Source organism: Marmota flaviventris, chromosome 12 (genome assembly GCF_047511675.1).
Source record: "Marmota flaviventris isolate mMarFla1 chromosome 12, mMarFla1.hap1, whole genome shotgun sequence".
In the NCBI taxonomy this organism is placed as follows: domain Eukaryota; kingdom Metazoa; phylum Chordata; class Mammalia; order Rodentia; family Sciuridae; genus Marmota; species Marmota flaviventris.
In genome coordinates this window covers 83,655,648-83,672,032 of record NC_092509.1, presented here as the reverse complement: position 1 = coordinate 83,672,032, position 16,385 = coordinate 83,655,648, and the positions used below count along the sequence as shown (strand labels likewise).

Below are 16,385 nucleotides of genomic sequence, written 5' to 3'. Positions count from 1 at the left end.
TTGAGTTGATTTTTGTGCAGTATGAGAGATAAAAGTCTAGTTTCATTCTTCTACATATGGATAGCCATATGTACAAATGGATTGAAACATTCAATCCATTTCTGTGTCATAAAATTACTGATGTGTTGCAGTTAAAATCTAACCCTTTAGCTTAATCCCTTATACTGTATTTGATTCCTCTTTACAATCTTGTTGCCTTCTGAATTGGTTAATTTTCATGATTTAATATTTCCCTTAAAGTAGGTTAAAAATTTCATCTCAATTCTGCTTCTATAACTTTGCCAATTAACTAGTTGTCTTAATTCATTTGGACTGCTATAGCACACCATCATTAACTGGGCAGTTTATAAAAACAACACATGTTTATTTTTGACAGTTCTGAAGGCTGGGATGTGTGAGAAGGTGCAGCAGAGGATCAACTGAGGGCACCTGCTGGTACATAGGCAGCACCTTCTACTTGTGTCCTCACACAGTGGAATGGACAGGGCAGCCTCCTTTGTAAAACCACTCTAAAGCTTCTTTTAACATAGCTCTAATCCCCTTCATGAGAGCTCCAATTTCACAATCTAATTACCTCCCCAAACCCCACCTCCTAATACCAACACATTGGTGATTAGGTTTAAACATGAATGTTGGGGAAGCAACAAACATGGATATCATAGCACGAGCCTTCTTAACAGAGTCTGATGCTAATTTATCACTCAGACAAGCAGAAGATTATGTAAATATCAATCAGTTGATCAATATACCCATTTATCTATTTAGCTCTTAAAATAAGAGATTCTTCCTAGTTGCTTAGGAAATTGTGGGAACAATCTAAGCAAGTCTGAAATCTACATGGTGAGAAGTCAGAAAGAGAAGGTCACAAGCAGACTGGAACTCACAGGAAGACAACTGCTGTCCAAGTAAAATTCCTCCCAGAATTTTTACCTTGAATAATCACCTGGAGTAAAGTCAATAGATTTATTGCATGCCCTCCTAGCAGCACATAGATTAGTGTTTGATCAAATACCAAAAGATGGAGGCCCAGCCATTTTCATCTATCAATTATTATGCCTATGTATGAGTATGAGTGCACGAATGGTGTAACCCTATATCATGTACAACCACAGAAATGAAAAGTTGTGCTCCATTTGTGTAAAACATAAAATAAAAAAAGAAAACTATCACAGCTAGTTAATACCTTTCCACTCTTCTCAATACTGAGAGCTTATAAGACATCAATTCTCTTTTCTCAGTTTATACACCATTGTCATGTAGTTTATATATGTGTGTGTATGCACACTTGTGTATTTAAGCAGTATAAGATTATATATGTACATATATTATATATATATATATATATATATATATATATATATATATATATATATATATATATTTGTTTTGTAGTCAATGTTAATTTCAATTTACTCCTGTGTATATCATTTTCTTGGCTCTTCATTTCTTCTTTTATCATAGACCCTATATCCAGGGGCAATTTCCTTTTCCTGAAGTATATCTTTTAGTTCATTTGTTTTTGTTTTATTAATGTGAATTTATGGAGGCAATTTTCTCAAATTTTATTGATCAAATTTTCATTTTTGAAAAATTATTTCTGTATGTAGAATTCTAGATTGGTAATTACAGCTTTCTCCGAATTAAAAATATCTTTTAATATCTTCTAGCTTGTTACCACTATTGAGAAGTCTGCTGTAAGTCTAACCATTAACTGCCATTAAATGAATCTGACTTTTTCTTTGGCTAGTTTAAGATTTCACTCTTTTCTTTGGTTTTCTGTGTATTCTTTAAAATGAAGCTAGGCATTCATACTAGTGATACCACCAGTTACCCAAGAGGAATCCTGCTTCCTCACACATTGAAGTATAACATTAGAGAAGCACACTGAGGCAAGCATATAAAGCAGGGTTTATTTAGAAAGGGGTAACATAGACTTCTCCCAGGAGGGGGAAGGAGGCCGTGGCTGGTATCTTGGTATCTTAAGAAGTGAGGGTATTCTGCCTTTTTTTTTTTTTTTAATGTCTTAGGCTTCCTTTGTTCTCCTGCTCTCTTCCCTTTATCTCTCTCCTTTCTGTGTATGTGACTACGCCAGGAGATGCTCAGGTGGAATGACCAAAAGGTGAGAAGCAGATGGACAGGGGGATTGACCAGATGAAGCAGCCCAGGATACATTAATTAACAACTTTTACAACTCCCTGTAGGGAGGGAAAATTCCTGGGACAGATTACCTTAGCAACAGGTTGGAACAGGTCAGGTTATCATGATAAGGGTGGAAGAAGGGCTCTGAAGTCCCTGGGGGGCAGACTCCAACTTCAAATTGGCCTCCTTGATCCGACCTGACTTGATTTACCTATCTATGTTGACTGCCTGTCTAATGCTAGCTTCATAAGGGTGAACCCATTCAGGGTTTAATTTGACTTTCATCACTTTTATTACTTTTATCTAATAAACCTAACAAGTAATGGTCATGTTAATGACTGTTCTTAAGATAATGAAATTTTTTTTTTCATTTTAACATTTGATTTTTGGTAGTATTGGTGCTTTTCTTACTGAAAAGGAGAATGTAATTATTCAGTTGTTTAATTTTGCATAGGTTTTTTTAATTTTAAAATACTCTAATATATATGTTGTTTTTGAAGTTTGTTTTATTTATTAAACTTTATATTTTTGATATTTAATCATAGTGTTTAAAACATTAAGTTTTCATTGTATATAGGATGAGTATTAATTATGATAATGTACTGTGTATTTCAAGAGCTAGAGAAAGGATTTTGAATGTTCTAACTGCAAAGAAATAATTGTTTGAGGAGAAAGATATTTGCCCTGATTTGGACACTGTGCAAAGTATACATGTATTAAAACATCACAAAGACCCAATAAATATGTGCAAATAAGTATCAATTAAATAGATATTTTCACCATGAAGAAATGATAGATCATTGAGAAGATAGATGTTTAGCTTGACTTAAACATTGCACAGACTATACAAACAGGGATATACCACATAGTGAACTGTTATTAGGTATAATTTTGGTTTTAATCTATCAATTTTTCAAAAAATAAATGAAAATATTGATAAAATAAGCAATTCTGATAGTAGGTTAATGGCACAAAAATAATAGTGAGTTAAACAACTGACAGAGTGTCATATATAGTGTTCAGTTAAAGAAGATTTAAGAGAATGTGTATTCTCTTACATAGATTGTGGTAAGATGTGAATCCCTTTGCTTTGGTGCCCCACACCTTTGGCCTTGTGGGCTGCAACCAACATGGCTTCTCTTTTAGATGGCTCTGCCCATTGCTTCCTACAGCTTTCCTTGGCAGATGTTCCATGTTACTAGAATCTCTTAATTCCTGAGGTCTCTACTGCAGCTGCAGCTTCATTCTCACATTTTAATTCATTTCTGTCTCAGGGGTTACCTGAAAGGATTCTGACTCTCCTGCACTTTTCCTGGCCTCCCAGGCCTTCCTTTGAAACCTCAGTGGGGGCCTCCATGATCCCCAACTCCAAAATCCTACATTCTTGAACAGTGGCACCACATAAATGATGCCAACTTTTGCTGCCAGTTCAAGGAATAGCTGGGCTCCTTGACTATGGTTGCAGGGGCCCTTGAATCTAGACAACTGAACATTATATAAGGAATCCTGGGGAAGCAACTTCATAGATCCCTCTTATGGAGGCAGGGTGCTCCTATGATCTCTTTTCAAATGAATTTTTATTTTATACTCTTAAGACTTCTATGGGTGTAGTTTTCTAAGATGCCCTCAAAGAATCTTTCCTTGTATCTCTGTACAAAATACTTAGCTTCTCTTTAGTGGTGGTAATCTCTTCAGCAACCACATCTTCTTGGCCCCAATTTTACTTTTACTTTTTTGGCAAAACTGAAAAGCTTTTTGAATCTTTCTTGTTTTTTTTTTTTTAATTTAATTTTTTTTTTTTTTTTTTGCTTCTCATTATCATAGTAAACTTGGATTAAGAACCACCAGCAATACTCATGCAACTTTCTGAATTTGTGCTGCCTTGAAATTTCCTCCCCCAGATCAATTAGTCCATCAACCATAGATTGAGACTCAAAGTTTCAGGTCATGGGCAAATTGCAGACAAGTTCTTTGCTGTCATGTGACTGTATCTAATGTGACTTGTCTCTAATCCACTTCCTAAGAGTCCTCATTACCATCTGCAACCTCATGAGCATAGACTTTTTACTGTTCATATTGTTATCAACATTCTGGTCTTCTCAGCTCCCATCAGAATTACCTAATAAGCTTTGCTTTTAACATTCTAAGTTTTCTCCAGCCTGCATCTCCAAACTTATCAAACTCCTGCCACAAACCAGTTCAAAATGCTTCTGAACTACATGGTCAGATTACTCACAGCAACAACCCTACTTTTCAGTATCAATTTGTATGTTAGTCAGCTTTTCATCTCTGTGACCAAAGTACCTGACAACAGTTACTTAACAAAGAAAGAATTTATTCTCAGTTTATAGTTTTAAGGACTAAACCTGAGTTGGTGAGCCTAAAATAAGTTTTCCTTTGCGAATTCTCAGTTAACATATAATTTTAAGCGCCTAACTAATTTTAGAAATGAAATTTTAAGCACCTAATTTTAGAAATGTAAGACAATGATTTCATGCTTCAACATTTACTATTATAGACTCAGTTGTTATTTTAGTGTTATCAAAATAATTTTTTTTCTGTATGTGTTTAAGGTATTTTGCTTTTGTTTTTTGGTGTGTGTGTTTTATCAGAGCCTGAATATAGGTTTCCTTTGTGTATATACTCAGGGAGTTTGCCAAGATTTACATTTGTGTTTTGATTTCTCTAATCAATTTTAGGTACCTTTGAGTTATTAATTTTTCAGTTATTACTTCTGTCAATTCTCCCTCCTTTGAAACTCCAGTTATTCATATGTTGTGTCACTTAACTGTACATGACACATTTTGTTTTTACTCTGTTTGATTTGTTCTTGTTTATGCACTTTAGCCTTTCTGTATTTCACTTGTGGCATTTCTACATTAGACTTTCTTCAAGTTTAATATATTTCCCTCTGTGTCCATATGACTCATAAGACATTATTTCACATATTTTTCTGTAGTTTCAGAATAACACATGATTTTTAGAGTCATTTTGTTTTGGGTATCTTTTTATTTTTACTCATTTATGTCTTCTTTATATACATACTTAAAAGAGTTATTCTAAAGATATTGATAGCATTGTAGCTTCAGGAGCTAATTGTCTGCTATATACTAACTTTATATTCTCTTCCTGGACATACTTTTTCTCCTTTCATGTATGCTTTAATTTTCATTTGAAGAGATGGAATGTTATGACTTAAGTTTATATAATTACTCCCACCAACAAGAGTGTTTTCTTTCTTTTGATGCAAAGAGAGGACTGTGTGTGTGTGTGTGTGTGCACGCTCATATATTTTCAATTGAGAACATGGTTAGAATCTTGTTCCTCTATCCCAAAAGACTGATAAATTTATCTGCTTCTTTGATGCTTTGACTCCTGTTTGAAAATTTGATCCTGAGTGATTTTCAAATATAGCAAATATGTTAATAAAGATACTAACTGTTTACTTAAAGCAGGACACTTTTCCTGTTGGAACTTTTTGTCTGAGAATATGGGAAATTTCAGTCCAAAGCTTCACCAGGGAACTCTGATTCTAAACAAGTTTCAGAAAATTTTATGCTAGACGTAATCTCTCAAAGTTCATCTGGTTCTTCCTTTCTTCATTACCATTCCTCTATTTATTCAAATTCTGATCATCAATCTATATCCAGAGCTGGCAGTCAAAACAAGGTAAGAAATAGCCAAAGACCATATGTTTGCATGAAATAGGGCTTTTTCACTTGGATTTATTTCATTTAATTCTCTCAATCCCACAATTTACTTTTAAACACACACACACACACACACACACACACACTGTTTTACATGCACACTGTTCTAGTCAGCTTTCTGTTGCTGTGATTAAAAGATCTGACCAGAACAATTGTAGAGGAGGAAAAATTTATCTGAGGGCTCACAGTTTCAGAAGTCTCAGTTCGTAGATAGGCAGCTCCATTCCTCAGGGCTGGAGGTGAGATGAAACATCAGGGGGAAAGAGTGTGGCAGAGGGAAGCTGCTCATATGATGATCAGAAGGCAGAGAGAGAGACTCCACTGGCCATGTACAAAATATATACTCTAATGACACATCTCCTCCAGCCACACCCTACTCACCTTTATTTACCACTCAGTTAATCCCCATCCCCCCATCAACAGATAAATTCACTGATTGGGTTAAAGCTATCATAACCCATTCATTTCTCTTCTAAACTTTCTTGCATTATCTTATAAGTGAGCTTTTGGGGACACATCACAACAAACCCATGACACACATTCCCACAAGGGATGGATCAGTAACCATATAGGTATTTTTAAAAGCAAAGCTAACCCCAACACACCATATGTTTGCTTTTATTATTTGCAGATTGCCAGGGACCTCCTCCAATAGGAAATACAGAAATTCTGTTAGGTTCCTGGCCTGACCAGCCTTATACAGAGGGTACTCAGGCTACCTACAAATGCCACCCTGGCTACAGAACCCTTGGCACCATCAAAAGGGCATGCAGAAATGGAGAATGGGTGGCTCTTAATCCAGCCAGGATATGTCAGAGTAAGTACTTCGATTTTTTAAACAATATTTATTCTTAAGTCTTAGGTGGACACAATATTTTTATTTAACATTTATGTGGTGCTGAGGATTGAACCAAGTGCCTCATGCATGCTAGGTGAACACTCTACCACTGAGCCACAACCCCAGCCCTGAGTACTTCACTTTTTTGGTGAAACTTATGAAATCTTTTAGTTGTGAAAATGCTTAATACTTGATATTGTAACAATACTGGTTGAATTCTATCATTCTTATCATTTTAATACAAAGCAATACATGATTATTTTTAAAAAGAGGACAGTAATCCAACAAAATTCAAAAATACATTCAATTATAAAATAATAGCTTTGTTATTTTCAATTTTCCTTATATTCAGAATTATCCTCTAATTAAATGCCAAATATCTTTGTCCATCAACTCCTACATAAAATGTGTTCCCTGTATAACATATATATATATATATTTTTTTTTTTTTTTTTTTTTTTTAATTTTAGAGAAGCCCTGTGGACATCCTGGGGATACTCCATTTGGTTCTTTTCATCTTGAAGTTGGAAATAAATTTGAATATGGTGCAAAAGTTGTTTATAAATGTGATGAGGGGTATGTAGTCAATATTAAAAAGGTTTATAACTCAAATACTAAAGAGGAACTATACTAATTTATATACACAAATAACTTGAAAATTAAGGTACAATATAAATTATTATATGTGATGTCATACTGTCTCCTTAACATTAAGAAATTCAAGCTTAATTACTCTGATATAGTATTATTATAAGTATATGGAAAAACAGTTCGCATGTAAGTTAGTGTTCACCCAAGGCATCTTTTCTACATTGTACTATTTGCAGGGTATTTTGGGTTATTTATATTGGAGATAATTGGACATATAATAAAATTATAAATTTATAAAATTTAGGAAGAAGCAAGTCTTTGGTTGTAAGTTTTACTTATAAATGCTATTATTTAAATTTCCATGTTATACAAATTCTTCTTATCATTCATATCAAAAATGCTACTCTTTCAGAATCATTGATTTTATGCCTTCTAACCAACCAGTCAGGTTTTCTGACTGATCTCATCATGATACCTCCTTAGTATTTATTCTTCTCTATTATTCGTCTAGGTCAAAAACTTATTTTGCAGAAAATTTTGTACATTAGAAAGCCATGATCAGATCACTGTAATTTTATACTAAACAAGAAGAATCGAGAGATTATAAATCAAATCATTATTCTCCCCTCATACATTTCTTGATTTGGAAGCAAGAAAATGTAATAGTTTAAAGGTCAGGCTTCACACTAAACCCACTTTCCAAATCTTCAACTCTCAGTATCTGTATGTATAAATAGGTCTTTACTTGTATTTTGCTCTCTTTTTAAAGTGAACACATATCATGTGCATCATGGGATTAGTGAGAGAAAGAAATAAGACCCATATTGAAGCCCTTAAAAGAGATCCTGGAATATTTCAAATGCCCAATAAGTATTAGTTCTTAATAGTTTGGCCTCTTCAGAGGAAGTTTTTCAAACACACTTTCAGTTCAACTCTCAGTCATTACTACTGTGGTCTTCATATGTAACCAAGTAGGTTAAGCCAATCTGGGCCTGAACTTTTCTATTTGCTCTACCTCTGAAATATCCCTTTATTTCTAGAAAAGTCTTCCCTTTAGATTCCAACAATGACTTGGAAAGAAATCAAAATCCATAAATTTCTTTTACTTGATTTCCTCAATTGTAACAATTCATATTTACAACTTGTTGAAGAAATTAGCTACAGACTTGCCTCTGACTCTGGCTCTCTTTACCTCACCCTGTACATTAGAAAGCCATGATCAGACCACTGTAATTTTATACTAAACCACTAGGGGTAACTCTGCTATAGCCTCACTGTGAGAGTTCCTGCTCTTCTCTTAGTCTCCAACAGAACTTTGTCAGTGAAATCACTGATATTTATCAGTGAAATTAAGTTTTCAGATCATCCAGCAAACTGAAGTAATTTATGTTATTTTAAAATTATTTTATTTAAAATAAATTTAACTCTTAAATTTATTTTCAAGGGGATATAATTGTTTTGACCTGGTTATAGATGGTGAAGTAGATTTAAAAAAAATTTTTTTTGTATTTGTAGATGGACAGCATGCCTTTATTTTATTTGTTTATTTTTATGTGGTGCTGAGGATCGAACCCAGTGCCTCACATGTGCAAGGCAAGCACTTTGCCACTGAGCTACAGCCCCAGCCCAGTGAAGTAGATTTTTTTACCCCTTGGTTTCTGTCTTTTTGATCTTTTGTCTGTAGTTATTTCCCTTGCTGAATACTAACCATTTAACTGGATATTCAATGCAGATATCCAGTTTTATAATCCTACAGGAATTATAAAATTTTTGAGAAATTTCGAAAAACCTTAAAATTTTTTTTTTAAATTATTATTCTGCTTGTCTGGGTTTGAGTGTTGTGAGCTACTGTTTATTGCCAATCACTATCAAATAGGCAACTTCTCTCTTTTTCCTCCCCTCCTCCCTCCAAATATTTGGACCATGGGAGGCTTTTGCAGAATGTTGCAGAATATCTGAAACATCTTTGGGAAACAAATGGATCTCTGGTGCAGGTGGAAAAAAAAATAACCAGAAAATCTGCTTTCTCTGTTAAGAGGGTACATTCTAGCTAGTAGAGAAGTTACAGGATAATTTTAATAGTCAATTATTTTGTTTCCTTTACATGAATGATACATAGAATAAATGCTTGGCTCTGTGAATAAAACTTGGTTTATGAAAATATTTTCTTTCCTTACAGAATTAGTCACAAATAAAAGCATTTTCCTTTTTTTTTTTTTTTTTTTTTGAGGGAGAACATTTATTTTACTTGTACAATGAGCAGAACAATCCTTATTTGCAAATGAAGAAAACAAAGGCCCATGAAAATTATTTAGTGAGTCTGCAGGTCTTTCAAAGAAAAAAAAAAGAGAGGGGGAGACAAAGACATTTAAACAGGAAGGAAGGAAGAAAGGAAGGAAAGAACAAATGATGGTAGGAAGGGAGAAAGGATAGTAGGGAAGGTAAAGGAAGAGAAAAAGAAGGAAGGAAACATATAAGTTGCTAATTTTCCATAAAAAGGAGTTTATGAGAGACATTCAGAATAGCATTAAGCTAAAAACTGCATGCAAATACGTAATCTTTTGCCAGTCTGTTATTTTTGTGTTTTCAGGTATCGAATGTTAAGCGAGAATAATTTCCGTGAATGTAAAGCAGAAGGATGGACAAATGACATTCCTATATGTAAAGGTAATATAAAATTTATGTACAATCTCTCAAGATAGCTAAACTATTTAAGCTTTTTCAAAACGTTTGACATCAAAACATCCTTAAGTTTTTAATTAAATATTTTTTATTTTAATTATTTTTTTTTGGTTTATAATACAGTGCAGTTCCTTCCCTTGCTGAATACCAACCACTTAACTGGATATTCAATGTGGATATCTAGTTTTATTATCCTACAGGTTGGTGGCTTTAAGAAACTTTTTAAAAATCTGAAAAAGTTGTTCTTTCTGCATTCTGCTTGTCCAGTGCAGCAATGTATCTAGTCATTTTCTCTTATTTTTTATTTTAAAATTTATTTTTGGTACCAGGGAATGAACTCAGGGGTGGCTCAATCACTGAGCCACAGTTCCGTCTTTTGGGGATTTTATTAAGAGACAAGGTCTTGCAAAGTTGCTTAGGGCCTCACTAAGTTTCTGAGGCTGGCTTTGAATTTGTGATCCTACTGCCTCAGCCTACCAAGTCATTGGGATTACAGATATGTACCAAACACTCCTGACAAGTCATTTTATTATTACATATTTTGTGTTTTGATATATCAAATATAGGAGTTGAGGTTATAGCTCAGTGGTAGTGTGTTTATTAGCCATGCATGAGGACCTGGGTTTTATTTCCAGTACCACAAAAATAAATAAATAGATAAATAAGAGAGAGAGCGAGAGAGAGAGAGAGAGAGAGAGAGAGAGAGAGAGAGAGAGAATGAGAATAAATAAACAGATAAATCCAAATCCCTTGGGATCCTTGTTAAAACTGAGATTTGGGTTACTTAAAAAAAAAAAAAAAGGCATATTGAATCAGTATCTTTGGGGTGAGAGAGAAGCACTCCTAGAATTTTCATGATAATAAGAATCCAGGGTCCTTCTATAGTAAAAAGGTTTGACTTCCATAACTTTGGATATTTGAAAATATAAAGTAAAATCAAAATAAGTACTCAAGTTATTTTGAACACTGAGGTGGAAGAGGAAGGAAATTTAAGAACAATTTTTTATTGAAATAAATATTATGAAGTTTACTTTTATATCTTGTAGAATGCTGGTTTATATTATTTGGGGCATAAATGGAAATTTTGTATTTAGTCATTCTAAACATATATTTCTTAATAATTTGAGCTACTTGTTACCATAAAAATGCAAACTACCATTCAAAGTAGTAGTTGTTTGTTTACTTCCACAGAAAAGAATCAGAGATAAACAGTAATTTTAATGTTACCTAGCTTTTATCTTTTGCAAACAGGTGTATCAAATGCTTCTAAAAATATTTAAGTAATTTCCTTTATTTTATATTGCTGATGATTTTACACACACACACACACATACACATATGCACACACACTTTTATTATAAAGTTTTCAAATTCTACTAGAAAAAATTATTTTTGTTTTTTCAGTTGTTAAGTGTTTGCCAGTGACAGAACCAGAGAACGGGAGAATTATCAGTAGTTCGATAGAACCAGATGAGGAATATTATTTTGGACAAGTCGTGCAGTTTGAGTGTAATTCAGGCTTCAAACATGAAGGACACAAAGAAATATTTTGTTTAGTAAATGGTCATTGGAGTAATGAAAAACCAAGATGTGTGGGTAAGATGTACTTAAATGCTTGCTTGATTGTTCTTAGTTTTTCTTATGAAAATATATATTTGAAAACATTGTACACAATAATGAATATAAAAAAATTTTAAAAAGCTAATGTTTATTAAGCATGTACAATATCCCTGTAGTTGATCTTAGTTTTCTATATAAGTCATCTAGTTTCTACCTACAAAACAGTTTTATGATTTATATGTACTAGTATCATCTCTATAATTGAAGAAATTTTGGTGCAAAATTGTTTTAGTCAGCTTCTTGGCTGCTTGATCAAAAAACTAACAAGACCAATTTGAGGAGGAAAAGTTTATTTGAGGTCTCTCAGTTTCAGAGGTCTCAGTCCATGGATAGCCAGCTCCATTCCCTGGGGCTCAAGGGACATGATGGGGAAATAATGAAGTGATGGAAAGTGGCTCAGGACATGATGATCAGGAATGAGAGAGAGAGAGAAAGAGAGAGAGAGAGAGAGAGAGAGAGAGAGAGAGAGAGAGAGAGAGAGAGAGAGACTGACTCTCCTCACACATGAGCTTTTGGGTGTTACTTCACATGTAAACCATTCAAAAATCAGATCATGCAGCCTAGATTACCATAGCATAGAGAGTCTAGATTTAAACCTAGGTTATTATCTGACATCAACATCCATACTCTAACCATAAACATATTGTTGTTGGCTCTTTTTTCAGGGTGGTGGGCACCAGGGATTGAACTCAGAGGCACTCAACCATGGAGCCATATCCCTAGCCCTTTTTTATATTTATTTAGACACAGGGTTTGAATTGCTTAGTGTCATGGAGTTGCTTAATGTCTTGCTATTCTTGAGGCTGGCTTTGATCTTGAAATTCTGCCTCAGCCTATGCTGCTGGGATTACAGCATGTAATACCACTCCTGGCTGTTACAGGTTAAAAGAGAATGCTCAGCCTTTCTGTGCTGATCTCCAGAAAAGTCTATTTTTAATCCTGGATGCCAAATATTTATTATTTGTTTCCACTGATGCATCATGATGGCATTATATTTTTGAATAACTCATCTTTGATAACTTATTTCTAGGAAATGATTCTCTTTTTTATTTGTGCTTAAAGTTAATTATGAACTGCTGAACATAATTGAATCCACCAAATAAATAATTTTATTTTAGAAAAATCTCTAAGTCAATTGTAAGCCATGATTTCTTCAATTTATTTTCTCATACTACAGCTGATTTGTATATCTTGATTCATCAATGATTTTGGCTTTTAAGTTAAACATTATGGCCAATTAGTTTAATAGTACCATACTTCATTTAACCTATTCTTGTTGGGAAGAAGTTTCTGTCATATTTATTTATTATCTAAAACCTCTGATTTATTCACATTTTTTATCTAGTCTACCTTACAGTAAATAGGATACTTAAGAAATTATTTATTTATTTAACAGAATACTGTGATAATAATGTTAAGTTAAATACTTTAGAGGTTCATATATGGGATTTCTATGATCACAGCTAGATGTCATGACTAGCAGAACCTTCCTGGAATTGCAGATGCTTAAGGAAAGTCTTACAGGAAGAGAGGGCTGTTTTTAGGTGACCATGAAGAAGGCAAAAGCATGCCAGTCCCAGGAAGGTCAGAAGAGGAACATAGAAAGGCAGTGAGGCTTCAATAAGTGTGAAGTCCTATTGTTCCTTGTTCACTGTCCACAGGGGCCTTGCATAGGATGCAGTCAGGTGATAAATCAGTGATGAACTGAAGATAAGCCAGTACAAGGTACTGAGAAGCTAATGCACCATTCTTAAGAACTTAGCTTTAATGCAGACTGATTTGGGAACTGGTGAAGGATTTCAAGCGGAGGAATAAAGTGACCATTTGGAAGTTTTCATAGTTAAACCCAAGAAAAACAGATTAGGAAGATGGAAGAAGAGGATTTGGGAAAACAGTTATCATTGTCACTATCTCAGGGAAAAGTGTTTGAGAGAAGTGGTGTCAAAGATGATGGGGGCAGTTTTCTGTTGTTATTATTTGTGTGTTTGTTTTGACAGAAAACCTGTATAGATGGTGAAGACACAAAAGCAGAATCTCAGTTACTTCCAAAGATGTAATGAAAAATGAGTTGAATAAATTTCCTTGAGAAAGTTTTCTGTTGAATAAGTACTCTAATCAATAACAAGAAAATGTTTTATTTTTACAGGTCACTTGGAAAAAATATTTATCACAGTAAATCTATATTCAATATCACGTATACATTTGATGAGTATTACTATAAATCACTGCCAAAGGACTAATTTACCCCTAAACTAAAGTTGAAATATGATTTTACTCAGAATTTTAGCTTCTGGCAAAAATGAAGAGCAACAGATGATAAAAACTGATGTTAAGAATAACAGATAAAACAGATAGTCAAGCCAAAAGAGAACTTTTGTTTGGTTGGCTGATTTACCTAATGGAAACAAAATTTCTATTTTTATATAAACACAACTTGGTTATAGTCCTTTAGTTCATAATAAACATTTTAGAATTTAATCCCTTGCATTTAGAAATTTCCTGCACATCGCCAGAAATTAGAAATGGCTATTCTGTATCTCTTAAGAAAATTTATAAGGAGAATGAAATATTTCAATATAAATGTAATCAAGGTTTTGAAAACAGTGAAAGAGGAAATGCTACATGCACTAGTTCAGGATGGAGTCCAATTCCTTCATGTGAAGGTAAGGTTATTTTTATTTTCTGTCTCTTTTGTTAAAAATTTTATCAGGCCTGGTGCGGTGGTGCACGTCTGTAATTCCAGGGCTTAGGAGGCTGAGGCAGGTGCATCACAAATTCAAAGCCAGCCTCAGTGACAGCGAAGTACTAAGGAACTCAGTGAGACCCTGTATCTCAATAAAATACAAAAGAGGGCTGGGAGTGTTGCTCAGTGGTCAAGTACCCTTGAGTTCATTCCTTGGCACCCTACACCAAAAGAATTTTATTGGTTATTTGTTTATTTATTATTTATTTTGGGGGTACGTGGGATTGGGCCCAGGACCTTCTGTATACTAAGCAAGGATTCTACCATTCACTGAGCTACAGTCCCAACCCCAGTTATTTTAATTAATATAATCATTTTATGTAAGCAATCTATTTTTCTCAAAAAAGAGTTAAATTTGTAATAATTAAGTGTGCAAAGTCCTTTTGACACTAATTTGTATGATATTCTCTCAAGATAAAAATAAATAGGACCAGAGGCTTAAATATACTATTAAGTAGCTAGTTCATGGTGATAAAACATTCCAGAAGCAGAGCCAGGACTGTCATAGGCTTTCCAATTTTAATAATCTGTAATTCTCAAATACATAGATTGCTCTTCTAAAGCCTAGAATTTGGCTCTAAAGAATATATTACATTAATATCAGATGAGGTAAATCTCTATTGACAATGGAATTAAAGGGATCCAAAAAGTGGAGGTTTTCATGAGCAATGGGTCTAATTTGGAACAACAGTGATGATGGTGCCACAAAAGAAATCCTAACTCTCAGCTTCTTCATGGAAGGATGTCATGCAGAAAGGCAGAGTGCTTTTCCCCACAAGAAGTATATCTGAAGATTGTGTTCTTTTTTGTCTACCTTCTTTTAAAGGGATGTCTTCTAACTATCATGACTTAGAAGAGAGAATATAGATGATTGAGGAGTTTAAGAAATCATAACCATAAAAAGAATAGCAAGAAGACATAGCTATATTGTAGTAATTCCTGTCCTCAGATATTTGCAAAGCATCTAAAAAGAAACGTTGTATTGGAGCACAACAATGTCCATTTATTTATGTATTGGGTATGGTTACTTTTATATTACATTGCCAGACCTAAGTAGTTGCAAAAGAGACCCTTTACAAAAAAGGTTTTCCAAAAAATAGATTGCAGTATATCAATATCTTAACAAACTACACTTTGTTTCTGGTTTGTGCTCACTTCTAATACAGTTCAGAATGGTCCCTGCACAGTATTTCACTGAAAAATCATTGCAGATTTTATGCATTTTTTTTTTTTTTTTTTTTTTTGCCAAAAAGTGAAGTGCTACTAAATGTTTCACATATGAAACTTTTTTTTTAAATTGTGCAGGTATTACTTGACATTCTTCATTACTAAACTGTCTTGGTGCAAGATTAGAATGCATGGAATACTCATTAACATATGTTAATGCAGTGGTATGGTAGAGACTTTCTCAGAACAAAAGAAAGGTAACATGGCACCATCAAAATCACCATGCACATTCCACAACTCTATTATAACCCTGTTGCAAATCTATAGTATAGAAATATAATGCCCAATTAGAATGCATATTACCTTATATGGGAGACAAAGAGCTAGCAAATAAAGAGGAGCTAACAAGATGTATATAAAGCAACACCTCCTGCTTTTGGGCCTCAGCCTTTGGATACAAATCTGCTGGACCAGTGCCAACACTAATATGCTCTGCTTCCTGTTGAATGCCCTCATTTCTGGTCTCTCTGTGGAAGAATCCTGTAACAGTGGCAATGGTGATGCAGTGAAATATAGTAAACTAGTTCTAAGAATCAGGTGAAAAAAGGCATCATCTTTCCAATGTTCTTCTTCAGTTATTGAAGATGTGGGAGTGAGAACATGAAAATTCACACAACGTCTTTTAAAAATCCTTTCTGTTTTTATTTTCATTACATTGAACTATCCAAGTCATATGGCCACTTTTAATTCAAAGAAGGGATGTGATATCCTACCAGTTGTGTGGAAAGAAGAGTCTATGTATATTTGTAAACAATCCTTATGAGAGCAACAGTGCCCAAAGAAATAGAAGAAAGTGGAAGATATATTTGAAGTTATAAATGATGAAGTCATTGCC

At 33.9% G+C, this 16,385-nt stretch overlaps 1 protein-coding gene across 2 annotated transcripts in view; it reads left to right on the top strand.

Annotated features, from left to right (window-relative positions):
• LOC114100758 (complement factor H-related protein 1) overlaps window positions 1–16,385 on the top strand; it is a 51,568-nt gene that overhangs the window by 9,883 nt on the left and 25,300 nt on the right. Inside the window, exons 2-6 of one of the 2 annotated variants that reach the window (XM_071600202.1) lie at window positions 6,481–6,666; window positions 7,158–7,263; window positions 9,869–9,945; window positions 11,365–11,556; window positions 14,073–14,243. In XM_071600202.1, the coding sequence (XP_071456303.1) occupies window positions 6,481–6,666; window positions 7,158–7,263; window positions 9,869–9,945; window positions 11,365–11,556; window positions 14,073–14,243 (732 nt within the window). The remainder of the gene's footprint in view (window positions 1–6,480; window positions 6,667–7,157; window positions 7,264–9,868; window positions 9,946–11,364; window positions 11,557–14,072; window positions 14,244–16,385) is intronic. The other variant, XM_071600204.1, reaches the window with a different exon arrangement.